We start from the raw sequence: 15886 nt of genomic DNA, 5'->3' as shown, positions 1-15886 counted from the left end.
AATGTAAGGTTGTTGTCATGCTGCGATTCCTGTAGCTGCCAACAGGCAGTCATGTCAACTCCAGCGAGGCAACAGAATGGTAGGCACGCAGCCAAATCTTTATCAGCACTGAGCTTTGGTAAAGCCAGCTTGCTGAATCAGTAAAGGCAAACCTTCAGCAAGGAATCATATATGCGTCCCGGTTCTGCAAAGCAGTCTCTCCTGTGCCTGGAAACCATCTCCTGGTCCTGAATGGGGATGTAGATCCATCACTTATGAATATGTACCCTCCACTACATTGCTATTCTCATCCCGGCACTCGTTGAACTTGCTGGTGTAAATCTGCGGTCATCAATTGCTGGTTCAGGGCCAGGCTGCTTATTAACGGCATTGTTTGCTTGAATTTGGGGGCCTTTTCCAGGAAGTTTTGCAACATTTAATGTTCTAGGAAACACACTTTTCAAATAAATATTCATGTTTCAAATAACTGCTTACATTCGTTTTTAGCAATTATCTTTTCTGGCCCACCAATCTGCCTTGATACGGCATTCCCTAAATGTTGGGACCAGCTGTATGTTCATTTCCACAGATACTGATAGTATTACACGCATGTGATTTACTCAGGGTCTTTACCTCTAGTTTATGCACGTCATGGATTAGGGCAACAGGGACATGACCTCTTAGTTTAGCAGTCTGCATCTCAAAGTTTTGCATTTCCAACTCATGGGCATCCAGCCTCTGAATGAAAGAATGAGAGGATTTGAATTTAAGGCTAAGATCATTGGCAGCAGTTATATTTCGAGTCAGCTGAAGGTCCCAACAGTGCTTAGCAAACTTGCAAATTACACCTGTCAAATGGAGGGGTGAAATTGTAGCCTCAAACCCAAACAGGAAGGAAGGAGAGAAACAGACAAGAAAAATCACATCTAGTAAATCAAAGTGGCATCATTGGAGTGGGTTTTTGTCTAGAAAAAAGGAACAACATCTTTATCTACTAGTGGCCATGCCAACAAAATCTTGCCAACTGGAGTGCTTCTCTCATCAATGTTCCAGCAACTGGGCATACGCTCTTCCTTCATAGTCTGTTTCCCCTTTTCTCCAATAGCTAACAAATAATATTTTGTGTCTGCTGAGCAGGTTCAGTCTGCATTGGGCCATTCTGGAGAGGACAGCTGCCTCCTTGGTTCCTGCCAAAAACCTTTTTGTACCTCTACACACCTTGAGGAGGTATCTGCCCAAGCATATTGACTCCTTCCCCTCTTGTTTCTGTAGCTTTTTTGTGCTTATACCAGCTTTGGTGTCTCCATGAGCAGGCTGGTACAGCCCCTTCTCCTTTCTCAGTTACGCTTTTGGCTACAGTCTTGTCAGAACGCACCACTTGTGTTCACTATTCAAAGGGGTGTAGAGTGTAGCCTAGAAAGCCAGCTGCTGCTGTGACACTTTTTGCCAGGAAAGGGTTAGTCTTTTGTGCCTTTTTCGCAAGCACAAATAAATTTGTATACAGTGGACGCTCGGGTCGTGAACATGATCAGTGTGGGAGGCATATTCGCAACTCGCAGCGTTTGCAGCCCGCAGTGCCGCATCTGCGCACGCGTGGGTTGCGGTTCAGCCCTTCTGTGCATGTGCGACCGTCGACCCCGGAAGTAACCTGTTCTGGTAATTTTGGGTTTCGGTGCGTCCGTATCCCGAAAAAACGCAATCTGGAGTGTCTGTAACCCGAGGTATGACTGTACTTAAAAGAACCTCAAGGCCAAAGTTATGCATTATACTATTATTAGCGTTAAACCAATTTATAAACTGCATTGATGCTTGAGCTGGATGCTTCAGCTGAGATTCCTGCGCTGTAGGGGCTGGACCAGATGACCCCCGAGGTCCCTTCCAACTGTACAATTCTATGATTCCGTGAAGCAGTGCTCATGGTAAGTAAAGGTAAAGGGACCCCTGACCATTAGGTCCAGTCGTGGCCGACTCTGGGGCTGCGGCGCTCATCTCGCTTTATTGGCTGAGGGAGCCGGTGTACAGCTTCCGGGTCATGTGGCCAGAATGACTAAGCCACTTCTGGTGAACCAGAGCAACGCACAGAAACCTTCCCGCTGGAGCGGTACCTATTTATCTACTTGCACTTGAACGAGCTTTCGAACTGCTAGGTTGGCAGGAGCGGGGACCGAGCAACGGGAGCTCACCCCGTCGCGGGGATTCGAACAGCTGACCTTCAGATCAGCAAGCCCTAGGCTCTATGCTTTAACCCACAGCGCCACCCGCGTCCCTAGTGCTCATGGTAGAAATGGAATAAAAAGCCACAGAAATATAAGCTCAAAAAATGATAAAATCAGCTCACCAACTGCTGAAACAGAGGTTCTCAAAGGGTGTGGCAGGAGAGAGTGGCAAGTGAGACGGGAAAATTCAGGGACAATCAAAGAAACATTTCAGTGTAGTATCGTATCAATTTTATTTTATTTTATTTGGAGAATATGGATGTCTTTTTAAAATGAGAGCATCTAGCGATACTGAGGACAGTCCTATTTGTGATCCAGAATCACAAATCCAGCACTGCTAGGAGTTTTATTCTTGTTTTCCAATATAGGTAAAGGTAAAGGGATCACTGACCATTAGGTCCAGTCGTGACCGACTCTGGGGTTGCGGCGCTCATCTTGCTTTACTGGCCGAGGGAGCCGGCGTACACTTCCGGATCATGTGGCCAGCATGACTAAGCTGCTTCTGGTGAACCAGAGCAGCGCACGGAAACGCCGTTTACCTTCCCACCGGAGTGGTACCTATTTATCTACTTGCACTTTGACGTGCTTTCGAACTGCCAGGTTGGCAGTTGTAGGGACCGAGCAATGGGAGCTCACCCCGTCGCAGGGATTCAAACCGCCGACCTTCTGATCAGCAAGTCCTAGGCTCTGTGGTTTAACCCACAGCACCACCCGCGTCCCAACGTTTTCCAATATACTTGCGTGAGCAAATTTCTGTTTTGAAAGTGTGGCCCAGAGAAAAAATTTTGAGAATCACACTGCTCTAAAACAATAAAATCTCTACAAATTCTAAAAAACAATGAAACGAATTCATCAGATGCAGAGCTGATCTTCCCTAAATGACTGCCTTCCTAAATGAACAGGTCTTCAGTAGGTGCCTGAACGCCATCACAACCTCTTGATAACTGGCACTGAGAAGACAGGACAGTGATGAAACTCTGTCCGCACAACCCTACAGGCCGCTACTGCCCCCAGAAACTGGCCTGAACACAGAGCTTATGGAAACACGGTCATTACTGTTACCATTAAGCTCAGGGGGGAAACAAAAGCGCTGCTCCAGTTTTGGAAAACAAAACCGCAAATAAGAGAAATTAGGTAAAATTGTCAAGTGATTGTGCCTTATATTCATATGTCCTGTTTAATTACCTGGAGCTGTTCGGAGATACTGTGTTCGCTCGTTGCGCCAAAGGACTCTTGCAGTAAGGATTTTTTCATAATCAACCTACCATACAATCGCCTGATTTCATTCTGTGACAGGGACAAGCGAAAAACCAAAGTGAACCCAGAGGTACACGATACAGAATGAAAGGATAATTAAACTGCAGTTCAACCGGGCTATTTAATCAGCATCATTCTTTAAATACATACATATGCACAGAGAAAGAGAGTATCCTGGAATTACCTGTTCTTGTAATAAAACAAAAATAAAATAAAATGATGCCCACTTTTGTAATCACTGACTAATCTGCATCAGGCTTGGGCCCATTAGGGAGGTCAAGGATTAAATCATCCCTACAGGAGATATGATTTAGCTCAGCGGTAATGAAGGACTGTCTCAAAATTGAGACTAATCCAGACAAGCTTCTTTGTGGGCAGGGTGTGTGTGTCGCTCTGTGTGTGTGCATAGGGAAATTGAAGTTTCCTATCCTAGCCACCAGACATTTCTGTTCCACCTCTGAGGCCTGCCGAATATCCATATGAGTGTAATAATAATAATAATAATAATAATAATAATAATAATAATAATAGTAATAATAATAATAATAATAATTTTCTTATAACCTGCTCATCTGACTGGGTTACCCCTCCAACAAAATACAGAGGAGAAAACAACCAACCAAACAAAACACATCAAACGTTAAAAGCTTCCTGAAACAGGGCTGCCTTCAGACAGCGACAAAAAGTTACATACAGTGGAGCGTCTCCACCCCCATCGTTCTGCCCAGATGCTGAGGTCCAGCTCTGAGGGCCTTTTGGCGGTTCCCTCACTGCGAGAAGCAAAGCTACAGGGAACCAGGCAGAGGGCCTTCTCGGTAGTGGCACCCGCCCTGTGGAATGCCCTCCCACCAGATGTCAAAGAGATAAACAACTACCTGACATTTAGAAGACATCTGAAGGCAGCCCTGTTCAGGGAAGTTTTTAATGTGTGACATCTTAGTGTATTTTTAATCTTTGTTGGGAGCCGCCCAGAGTGGTTGGGGAAACCCAGCCAGATGGGCGGGGTACAAATAATAAACTATTATTATTATTATTATTACTACTACTACTACTACTACTATTACCTCGGTTTTCAAGTGTCTCAGAAGTCGAACGTTTCAGAACCCGAATGCTGAAAACCCGGAAGTAAATGCTTCCATTTTTGAACGCGCCTTGAACGGCTTCTACTGCGTGTTTTTCGATTCTCTCCACTGAAATGGCCAACAGCCCTTTGAGCCTCGGTTTTTGAACATTTCAGAAGTCAAACGGTCTTCTGGAATGGCTTACGTTCGAAAACCAAGGTTCCACTGTAGTTGTTAAATGTAATGTGTCCATAAAACCCAATGCACGTACCCCAAATTACAGAATCAAGTCTCACATTATATGATTTCAAATGAAGAGGCCCGTGCTTTCCTGAAGAGTCCCCCAAATTTGATCATGCATAATGTAAGTTGGTGCAACATCATTTAATGGGTGTGGGGGGATTGCAGAAATATGGCATGCCCCTCTCTTGTGAGATTTAACTTAGATGGGCACCAGAGAATGGAAAGGAATACAACTGGGAAGTACCTGATATTGACTGTACTGGTCCAGCTCAGCTTTTATGGACTTGCTCCTGGTAGAGGCAGCTGCCTGGGTCGACTGCAGCCACGACTGCAAGTTGCTAAAACACTCGGAGAATCTATCAGCGTTACCACCAGCAGAGGCAATGGACCTCAGAAGGTCATCCTTTTTCTCACCAATATCCGCATGAAGCTTTTGCAGCTCTGCGGAGAGAGTCTGGAAAGAGAGAGAAAAAAGAAAATGAGAAGGAGGCTGGTAAATATGGTTTTGTAAAAGGAATGGCAGGAATTCATCAAATCTGAAGTAAAAAGGACCTTATAAGAATAAAATCATCCACTACTTTTGAGCTTGATCACTTTGTGTTCTCAAGCAAGAGACCTGGGCATTTTGCCTGTCGTGAATTTAGCTTGCACCGTGAGAAGGAGGGAGGGAGGGAGGGAGGGAGGGAGGGAGGGAGGGAAGGAAGGAAGGAAGGAAGGAAGGAAGGAAGGAAGAACAAATCTTGGGTTTCCCCCAGGCATGCTGATACTACCATCTCAGTTACCCATTTTTAGCCACAATCTAGTTGGCACTTAGCTAAATCAGCCCTTCTTCTTAACTTTACCACTGCCACATCCACCTCCACTAACCAACCCCTTGAAATTCAGAATAGCCTCAAAAAACTGGGGCTCTTGGAGTGTTGTGAACTACATCTTCCATCAGTCCTGACCAGCATGCTGGCTGGGTCTGCTGGGAGTTGTAGTTCAAAACACCTGGAGGGTCCAGGGTTGGTGCAGGCGGCTTTGGAACTTTGCTTTTTAACTGGCCCCAGCCAACTCTCTATAGTGGATGGAACTGCAAAGATTGCAGTGAAATTTATATATATATTCTTCTTCTTCTGCGATCACTCGTAGCCGAGTAAGATTGTCTTCCATAAACACGGTTTTAACAATGAGTCCGTAAGTGACCGTGGAGGCCAATTCTGGATCCCCATGCCTCCGGTTGGGAGTTGATCGCAGTGTGGATTTGCCAAGCGTGCCTTCCTCCTAGCACGTTTCGAGTTCGAGAGAGCCAGTGTGGTGTAGTGGTTAAGAGCGGTAGTCTTGTAATCTGGGGAACCAGGTTCGCGTCTCTGCTCCTCCACATGCAGCTGCTGGGTGACCTTGGGCCAGTCACACTTCCTTGAAGTCTCTCAGCCCCACTCACCTCACAGAGTGTTTGTTGAGGGGGAGGAAGGGAAAGGAGAATGTGAGCCGCTTTGAGACTCCTGAAGGGGAGTGAAAGGCGGGATATCAAATCCAAACTCCTCCTCTTCTTCTTCTTCTTCTTCTTCTTCTTCTTCTTCTTCTTCTTCTTCAAAGCCCATGACACCTTTGGTAAAGGCCGTTCTACAACTGGAGCGCTCACAGGCCAGTGTTTCCCAGTTGTCAGTGTTTATACTACATTTTTATATATATACACAGGGGAATCCCCGCTTACATGGGGGTTCTTTTCCAGGACATGCATAAGTCCGGTCCAGACCGCCATCGCTCCATTTTGCCCCACCCACTGTTGGTACCAAAAAATAGTGTGTTGCCTGTATGATCAGGAAAGAAATCAATCCAATCTGGATTTCATTGTTTTTACTCTCAATTATTTTGCAATTTCTACAATTTCACATAAATCATGTGGGGCCCTGAGGCTACTGTCGCTCAGATACCTTTATCCAGCAACCCTCAATAATATCTGGCATTTTCCAGTCTTTCAAGCATATATTTACGATCTCGAGGGTTAAAAGATTGATTTCCCGTTTACCTTTTTTTCAAACAAGAGCTGGTATTTTCAGGAAGCCGAATCTTGCAATTTGCAACCAATGGCATGAGATGCTCTTTCTCTGTGCCTTTAACTGTGCGGTACACACAGCTCTGCTCTTGAGAAAGCCACGTATCAGCCTTTGCCAACCTGGTGCCCTCCAGATGTTTGGGAGTGCAGCTCACACCAGCCCCGACACTCCTTATTTACCTCATAAAGCATCTGTTGCACAGGAGCTTCTTCACTGGTGAGTTCACATGTGTTTAACATCTGCTCCATGTCGTTCAGGCAGCGGCTGATCGCCAAAAGCAGCTCAAAGAGCTTCTGGTCCAAGCTTAAGGAAACTTCCCCCGGCATATTTTCCTGGAAGATGTGGAGATGCTGTTTCTCAGTTTCCTCTGAAGGCTTCATTCATTCAATCAATCAATCAATCAATCAATCATTCAATCAATCAATCAATCAATCACAAATTCTCTCACTCACTAACTTACTTTTCCCCAGACCGCATGGCTGACACAAAGGAAAACAACTGCAGATAAAATGCAAAAAGCTAAAACAAAACAAAACCCCTCTCACGCCCACAAGCCTTCATAAGTCACCACTGCCTTTAAACATAACAACCATCTCATTATGTTTATTAGGCATTCATTTTCACTTATTGTTAAGCACCTTGGTGGCCGGCTGTTAGGCAGAAAAGGGTGTGGGTTAGGCTTAAGGCCTGACAGAAGCTGTAGCCTGCTGGGTGTTGGGCAATTTCAAAATAGGCAGCAAAACATGGAGGGTATTTATGGAAGGTTGCAATTTTGGGCTGATCTATGGTTAGATGAAAGAGAGAGAGGGAGATGGAGAGAAAGAAGCAAGCAATGGAAGATACAAGAGTATTACGTACTGGAAGCTTTCAACAAAATGGCGGTCTTGTCATTTCAAAGCAAATCAGTATGTAAAATGCAGATCCCACCCTTTTGGCCTTGTTGTCCTTTAAGGGTTGCCTCACACTGCTGGCAGAATACCCCTACTACAGCGGTACCTCAGCTTAAGTACTTAATTCGTTCCAGAGATCCATTCTTAACCTGAAACTGTTCTTAACCTGAAGCACCACTTTAGCTAATGGGGCCTCCTGCTGCTGCCGCGCCGCAGGAGCCCGATTTCTGTTCTTATCCTGAAACAAAGTTCTCAACCTGAAGCACTATTTCTGGGTTAGCGGAGTGTGTAACCTGAAGCATATGTAACCCGAGGTACCACTGTATAGAAACAAAGTCTCTTACAACCACCCTTTCCTTGAGCTCCTGTTTCCCCCCCCGGGGTCAAGCTAGATGCAGCACCATTTTCACAATTAGCAATTTCGCAGATGGCTTTTTTAAAAGGTAAATTGCAGACGTGAGACTTCAGATCTAGACTGGGACCCTGGCATGTCGGCTACGGGGGCTTTAGTTCTCCCCCACCCCATGGTCCCCATATGGAACATCCCCTCTAAGCCTGCTCTTTAGCATTGGGGGGAAAGATCCCGTTTGCTCTAATGGGATTTCACACAGACACACACATACATATCAATAGATTCTGCGCTCTGCCAAGGCCCTGGATCTTGCCCACCAGCCACGCCGGCAATTTATGTAACTCGGGGGGTGGGGGGTGGGAATGCATTTAGTACCTGTGTCTGAACAGACGCTTCTTGGCTCAGATTGCCAAGCTGTGCCGTGTACGTTTTCAGCTCCTCGACGGTTGGAGTTCTCACACTCGCTGTGGCACCCTTGGGTAGAATATTTATTTTGGTAGAGATCTAACATTTGGAAAAGCAAAACGTGTTTGGACAAATGCTCCAGATTAAACTCATGGTGATACAGAATGTTCTTATAACAGCAGCAGCAACTAGCTAGCTAGCTACAACATAAACCAATATTAAGTTCACCATCTTGGAATGGACACAGAAGTGTCCATTCTTTGTAGGTGGCGTGAAATCTGCTCACAACAAGAGCCTAGCATTTGCTGTGTCTGTGCCAATGAGCATGTCTACCTATGGCTGAAGCTCTGTCAATGTGCGTTCTAGTTTTTCAAGGCGATAAACCCAACTTGGTAGGCACCTTTCAAGTATTTGGGTGTCTCAGCCTTCCTGAGGTCCTTAGACGTAAGACTGATCCTGAAGAATAGACCATTTAAGAGGGTCCCCTGCAAACGTTTGAAGGGCTGTCATGTAGGTGATGGAACAAATATCATTCCGTTGTTCCAGACAGTAGGGCCTGAACTACCGAGTTCAAACGACAAGAACTGGGATTGCAACCAAAATTAATCAACGATTCTCAGGTATTCTCAGATCGCCAGCAGAATAGACTACCTGGGAAGATACAGGACTCTCCTTCGCTTGAGGTTTTTAAGCAGAGGATGCTATAGCTATGGAGCTCCTGCCTTGGCAGACTAGATGATATTTCGAGGTGCCATTTTGATCTGTGTTGCCCTCTTCTTCTCCGACATGGGGACATTATTACTGACCTATTTCAAACGCTTGCTATTAAAAAATCTGAAAGTCTTAGAAACACCACTTTTGATTGTGTACATCCTTGTCTCTTTCACTGTCACCTTTTGGTCACAGGGGTTTTGCAGATTTGTGAAAACAACCCCCCCCCCCACACACAGATGACTGGGGCCCAGTGCAGACAAAGCATATCCTCATGGCTAAGAAGTTGGAAATATGCTACGACGACTCTCTCTCTCTCAGGCTCAATCTGCACTAAACATTTAAAGCAGTATCATACTGTTATAAACAGCCAAGGCTTCCCCCAAAGAATCCTGGGACATGTAGTTTGGTAAGAGTGCTAAGAATTGTTTGGAGGCCCCATTTCCCTCCCAGAACTACATTTCCCAGAGTTCCCTGGGGTCGATTGTTAAACCACTCTGGGAATGGTAGCTCTGTGAGAGGAACAGGGTTCTCCCATGACTCTCAGTTCTCTTAATAGGCCAATGGCCTATGTAGACCAGCATCCTGTTCTCAAACTGGCCAACCAGGTGCCTGGAGGAAGCCTGCAAACAAGGCATGCGTGCAACAGCACTCTGCCCACCTGTGACTTCCAGCTACTGGTATCCCCTCTGACAGCAGAGGCAGAACATTGTACTGCTGCAAAGAGTTGGCACAGAGGGTCAAAAGTGTTAGAATTCCTGCTCTATGATTGCAGTCATGGGATTTTTGTCTTTCACATGACGGTATATGTTTTGACTCCACAGAGTGGGAAATGACGAAGACAGGATGAAGTGGGACTATTGTCCTTTGTTCTTTCTCTCTTTGCTGTCTGATGCTAGAGAGAGAGGGAGCCATGTTGCAGTGCTCCGTGTGTGTTTTTTATGTAAACAAAGTAGATTAGCCAAAATGCTGAGTTGCTGAGGTGTGTTACGCAACTGCACAACCTCTGCGGATCTCTAAGTGTGCCAGTGTCAGTTGGTATCTGTCGCTGTGATGTTTGGGGTGAAGAAAGCTTATGAAGCTCCCGAGCCATCAACCAGGAGGGAGGGAACATGCCAGTCGGGCATGTGTCTCTGCCAGGGTTCTACTTGAGTGTAGGCTGAACTCCTGACAAAAAGGTGTATAATACCGAGCTGAAGGAATTTGCTAGCTGTTGAAGTGCCACAGCTCTTGTCTTGTTTTTGCTGCAACAGACTAACACAGCTACGCCTCTGGAAATTGTTCTTAAGGGATGGGAAAATTAGTATACTAACCTGAGATTCAGGGAACTGACAGTGAGGAGGGTTCATCTTGAAGAGCAGCTCCTCCTGCAAATGTTGCCACTTGTCACCTGCTTGGTCCTTGGGAATCAGACCAAGGGGCTCACTTCCAGAGCTGGGTGCCTCGTGACTAGATCGGCGCATCAGACTGCTATGAGATAAAATAATTGAGAGAAAAACCAACGGCTCTCAGTATAATACTGTTCACAACACAGTCTGGTTTACTTAACCTGCTCAAAGAGAGGAAGTATCCAAAATCTGGGCTTTCACTAAACCTGACAACCTGAACCCAAATATATTTGATTTCTTACACATCCTATACCCTAAGGTCACAGAGCAGGCTATCGCAACAAAATATACCATTATAAAATCCATAAATCAATGAAAATGAAAAGAAAAAAAAACCTATTGAAAACAGCTCCATTTATTTATTTATTGTATGTACATCCACCTTCTTTCCTCCAGGAGTTCAGGGCGGTTTATGTTGTCCTCCTCCCTTGTGAGGTATGTTGTGATGGACTACAACACCCATCATCCACGGCCACCTTAGCCCAATGGCAAAGGATCATGGGAGTTATAGTCTACCCATATCTGAGGGCCCAAGGTTGAAGAACACTGGTCTACACTGACAGGCGGTGATTATCCAGGTTTTCAGGCAAGGGGTCTCTCCCAGCCCCAACTGGGGATTGCTGGGGACTCAATTTGGGATTGACTTTCTGCACGCAAGGCAGATCCTATCACAACAAACTTGGGGAGTGTGTTTGTTTTGTTTTTTTACCTTGCTTGCAATTCCAGAGTTTTGCCATCCCTAGATTGCGGCTGCATCTTCTCCATGTACACGTCAATGAAGTCAACAAGATTGCTTTGTTCTGACAGCTGCAGCAGCAGCTCCTGCAAGTGAGGAAGAGAAACAGAGGAAAACTCAAAACGTGAAAAATTGGGGTTTTCTGAAAGCAATGTCTTGCCCCATTTCACTGTCTTGGTGGCAGGAGCAGTATGGCTCAGACTGGGAGTCCGGAGGGTAGGAGACTGGTTTCCTCCTTTAATAGGATTTCTAGACAGAGAAGGAAGCTGAATACAGTTGATACAGATGGTAACAACGATAACAACAGCTTCATACTGACCCCCTTCACCAGCAGGCCCCATGGCTAGTTACAACAATCTCATGTTAAAAATGAAAAACAGTTAAAAGAGGTTACAGTCACAGGAATAGGGCATGCCCTGAAAACACACATCTCAGGTGTTAAAAGGCCAGGGTAAAGAGGTACAGTGGTGCCCCACAAGACGAATGCCTCGCAAGATGGAAAACCCGCTAGACGAAAGGGTTTTCCGTTTTGGAGGCGCTTCGCAAAACGAATTTCCCTATGGGCTTGCTTCGCAAGACGAAAATGTCTTGCGAGTTCCTGTGGGTTTTTTCCCCTTCCCCCCCCCTTTTCCTAAGCCGCTAAGCCGCTTATCAGCTGATCCGCTGATAAGCCGCTTAACAGCTGATCACTAAAAGCCGCTAAACCGCTAATAGCGCTAATCCGCTAAGCTGTCAATGGGCTTGCTTCGCAAGATGAATAAAACCGCTATACGAAGAGCCTCACGGAACGGATTAATTTCGTCTTGCGAGGCACCACTGTACGTCTTCCGCGTTTGCCAAAAGCTGCATAGTGAAGATGCCAGACATGTCTCTTGTGGTAAGGGCACTCCACAATTTTGGGGTGCCAAAGAGAATTCTCTCTTCTGGGCCACCCACCAAATTTCTGAGGGAGATTTGCCTACCCATGTTCTTGGGAGTTCTAAGAACATGGGTAGGCAAAGTAAGGCCCGGATCCAGCCCAATCACCTTTTAAATCCGGCCCGCGGACGGTCCGGGAATCAGCATGTCTTTACATGAGTAGAATGTGCCCTTTTATTAAAAATGCATCTCTGGGTTATTTGTGGGGCCTGCCTGGTGTTTCTACATGAGAAGAATGTGTGCTTTTATTTAAAATGCATTTCTTAGTTATTTGTGGGGCATAGGAATTCATTATTCCCCCCCCAAAAAATATAATCTGGCCCCCCACAAGGTCTGAAGGACAGTGGACCTGCTAAAATGGTTTGCTGACCCCTGCCCAAGAGGGTCCCCTCTTTGCCGAACTTAACACTGTATTTCAGCCTCGGTAAAGTAGGAATGTTTTTAAATTCCTCCTGAAAGTCAGTAATGAGGTAGACAGATGCCCCTCGCTAGGAAAAGAGTCTCATAAATGGGAGCAGCCGCCAGAAAGGCCCTGTCCTGTTTCAACTCCAACTGGTGCAACCACCAACAAGGCCTCATCTGCTGAGCATCGGACCCAAGATGGTTGATACGTGGAGAAGGCGCTTGTTTAGGCACTTACGTGTGAGATGTATACAAGAGGCGGCAAAATTAAATAAGGCAGAACAATAGACAGCAAAACTACCTTGCCGTGTTGTGGAGGAGGGGGAAAGGGAGCCTATTTACCTGCTGCTGCTCTAAACCATTCTGCCTACTGAAGAGAGGTTGGTCCAAGGTAAGAAGCGGGAATGTATCAGAGAGGTCAAAATAAAAGGGCTGAGGGAGCTCCTCAGAGGTATTTTCCTCAGGGATGATCTGCAGAGAGAGGCACACAGGTCAAAGGAACTTTTTAGCATAAGATTGCAGTGACAGAAAGGTGAGAGCACCTTAATGTAGTTTTTTAATGCTAAATTTTGAACTCGGACACAGATTACCTGAATAATTATGAATTGGCTTAGACAATTTATATACCACTTACAGATGTTTTGGGTGGGGAATCTCTAAGTGGTTTACAACCTCAAGCTCATAAAGATCCAAATACCAAAAAAAACAAACAAACCCAACCTAAAAAAACTCCATGTTATAAAATATCACACAACTAACTGTCAGCATCCTTCAGGAGTCGAGATACCAGATGGTTAGCCCCCAGCTGGATCGTGCCCTTCCAGCCGTGACGATCCCCCAATCTCTGGTGCGACGTAAATCAGTGACTCAGACTTCAAAAGCCTGAGCACACTACATTAGCAGAAAATACTGTGCAAATAGAACAGGTGTGAGGCTTGTGGAAACATACTGACAGCTAAAGATTTATTAAGCATAAATCAGGACAAAGAAAACATGTCATCTCCCTTTCTTCTCCTCAGAGAGACAGTAAAAAGCAAAAGCTATACACACAACGGAAGTTCCCAGCAAGCTGTGCTGGTATGTAAACAGACATGTGACATGCAACAGTTCCACACGTCTGCTCCTTAAGGTGAAATGGAATTTTCCAACACTAACAAGGAGCCTGCATTGTTTGGAATCCTGACTATTTAGGCTCGCAGACTGTGAGAGCCTCTACAAGCATTCAAATCATTATTCTCATTTATTGGATTTGTTGAATTATCTTGCCCATGGCAACCCAAAGCGACTTACCGTATTTTTCGCCCTATAGGACACACTTTTCCCCCTCCAAAAATGAAGGGGAAATGTGTGTGCGTCCTATGGGGCGAATGCAGGCTTTCGCTGAAGCCTGGAGAGCAAGAGGGGTCGGTGCGCACTGACCCCTCTCGCTCTCCAGGCTTCAGGAAGCTATCCGCAAGCCTTGGGAGCCCAAGGGAGTTCCCGCCAGGCTCCCACGGCTTGCGGAGAGCTGCCTGCATCCCGAAGCCTGGGTGCGCTGAGCAGTAGCACCGGGGCTTCGGGTAGCTCTGCGCAAGCCGAGGGAGCCCTCCCACGGCTTGCGGAGAGCAGCCTGTTCTGGGGGCTGGTGAAGCTCCGGCTTCCCCTGACCCAGCCCCGCGCCTGGGGGGGAAACAATTCCCCCCCTTTATCCCCCCCCCAAAAAAAACTAGGTGCGTCCTATGGGCCGGTGCGTCCTACGGGGCGAAAAATACGGTAAAACCAACCAAACAGGCACAGAGGGCTTCACCTCCCAATCTGAGAAAGGCCACATGCAACATGACCAGTGTAGGACAGAATTCCTCACCCCGTCCTCTTCTCACAAGTTTTAGAATTGTGTTAACAAACTGATTGCACAAATAGAGAGGTCTCCTGCAGCTGCTCAAAGGGGTTTGAGACTTCTCCCTGCAACAAGACGTGGCAACACAGGCTCCTGTTCCGTGTGCCAGCTAGCCAGTCAGCCATGCCCCTTTGCAGAATACTCCGTTCCAACAGGTATATAGTAAGACTGATACGAAAGCTTTGCAAACTGCAGCATGCGCATGCCTCGGCGTCACCACACGAACACATGCGCACAACATCAACTCTCACAGTGGCCTTGCTTTTCTTGGTTTCGTTTTACCTGCTCTTCTGTGCTCTTCCCTTGGAGCATGCCCTGCACTCTTTTCAAGTTGCATTTCACATCTCTCAGCTTCGAAGACAGGCTCTCTGCCTCCTGATGGAGGCCAGGGCCCTCGCCGGTGTGCCTGTCTTTGCAGTCCTCCAATAGGCGCGCCACTTTCTGTTCAATCTCTGATAAGATAGCCTGGAAAGTCAAGCAGTTAATCATTCTTTTTTTAAAAAAAAATCACTGCAAAGTTTACTTACTGAAAACACCCCAAGCTCTGTACTAGTGCAAAGGCTGGTAACAGGAATGTTTGGGAGGGTGAATCCAGACTCATTTTCCCTTCTCCCTTGGGACAAAATCATTTATGCATTTGTGGCGGGTGTCAGAGGAGGAAGAGACAAACAGATACTTGCAAACTGCTCTGCAGCAACTTCAACACCCCTGTGGTCTTGTGGAAGACTAACCCTGTTAGACCATTGCAGCAAACAAACATCAGCAGAGGCCCGGAGCACCACAAAAGTTAATGCCTTAATAACTCTGTGTGCATTTTCAAAGGTGCTCCAGGTCTTTGTTGCTTTTCCTGTAATCTCTGGTGCAACCAGATACCTTTTTGCCCTAAGCAAGCCCAAACCTAATTAAGTCGGCATTCAGCCTTCCCATCCCATCTGATTATTCCGAACTGCAGGCTAGGATTTTGCATTTCATTTATCTTTTTCTTTCTCCCTGCCCACCCCCCGCACTTTATGTTATTAGCTTAACATACAGACAACTCATGAGTCCTCCTGATTAAATCTGAAAGCTTGCTTACTTGTTTCACCCTACTGTTCATTTTGGAGGGTTTTTTTTCTATTCCTCTTTCCTTTGATGGTCCAATGCAGCCACTAACATTTCTGTCGGTGTGCATTACACTTTACAGAATAACATTTAACAATGGGACTAAGGGATGTATAATCCTCACAATAAACTTGTGTAACTGTGTTTTAACAATTTGCTCACTTTTAAGCCTGCATATGCTTCTATTGATGTTCACTCTCTTTTGCTTAAATGTTGCACATTGCCCTGAGCTACCTTGGGAAAAGGGTGATTCTTAAATAGCCTAAACCAGAGGTTTTCAACCTTTTGGGGTTCACAGCTCCCTTGACGAAC

At 46.0% G+C, this 15886-nt stretch overlaps 1 protein-coding gene across 6 annotated transcripts in view; it reads right to left on the bottom strand.

Annotated features, from left to right (window-relative positions):
- SYNE2 (spectrin repeat containing nuclear envelope protein 2) overlaps positions 1–15886 on the bottom strand; it is a 250960-nt gene that overhangs the window by 79879 nt on the left and 155195 nt on the right. For 5 of the 6 annotated variants that reach the window (XM_081857037.1, XM_081857038.1, XM_081857036.1 and 2 more), the window contains exons 64-72: positions 14756–14938; positions 12940–13068; positions 11251–11363; positions 10467–10623; positions 8413–8541; positions 6975–7127; positions 5001–5210; positions 3381–3482; positions 613–717 (exon numbers count right to left, since the gene is read on the bottom strand). In XM_081857037.1, coding sequence (XP_081713163.1) covers positions 613–717; positions 3381–3482; positions 5001–5210; positions 6975–7127; positions 8413–8541; positions 10467–10623; positions 11251–11363; positions 12940–13068; positions 14756–14938 — 1281 coding nt within the window. The remainder of the gene's footprint in view (positions 1–612; positions 718–3380; positions 3483–5000; positions 5211–6974; positions 7128–8412; positions 8542–10466; positions 10624–11250; positions 11364–12939; positions 13069–14755; positions 14939–15886) is intronic. The other variant, XM_081857039.1, reaches the window with a different exon arrangement.

The sequence above is a fragment of the Podarcis erhardii genome, assembly GCF_964252035.2.
Source record: "Podarcis erhardii genome assembly, chromosome: 1".
NCBI classification, from domain to species: Eukaryota; Metazoa; Chordata; class Lepidosauria; order Squamata; family Lacertidae; genus Podarcis; species Podarcis erhardii.
Note: the sequence above shows the minus strand (reverse complement) of the source record. Positions and strands in the feature narration are given on the sequence as shown.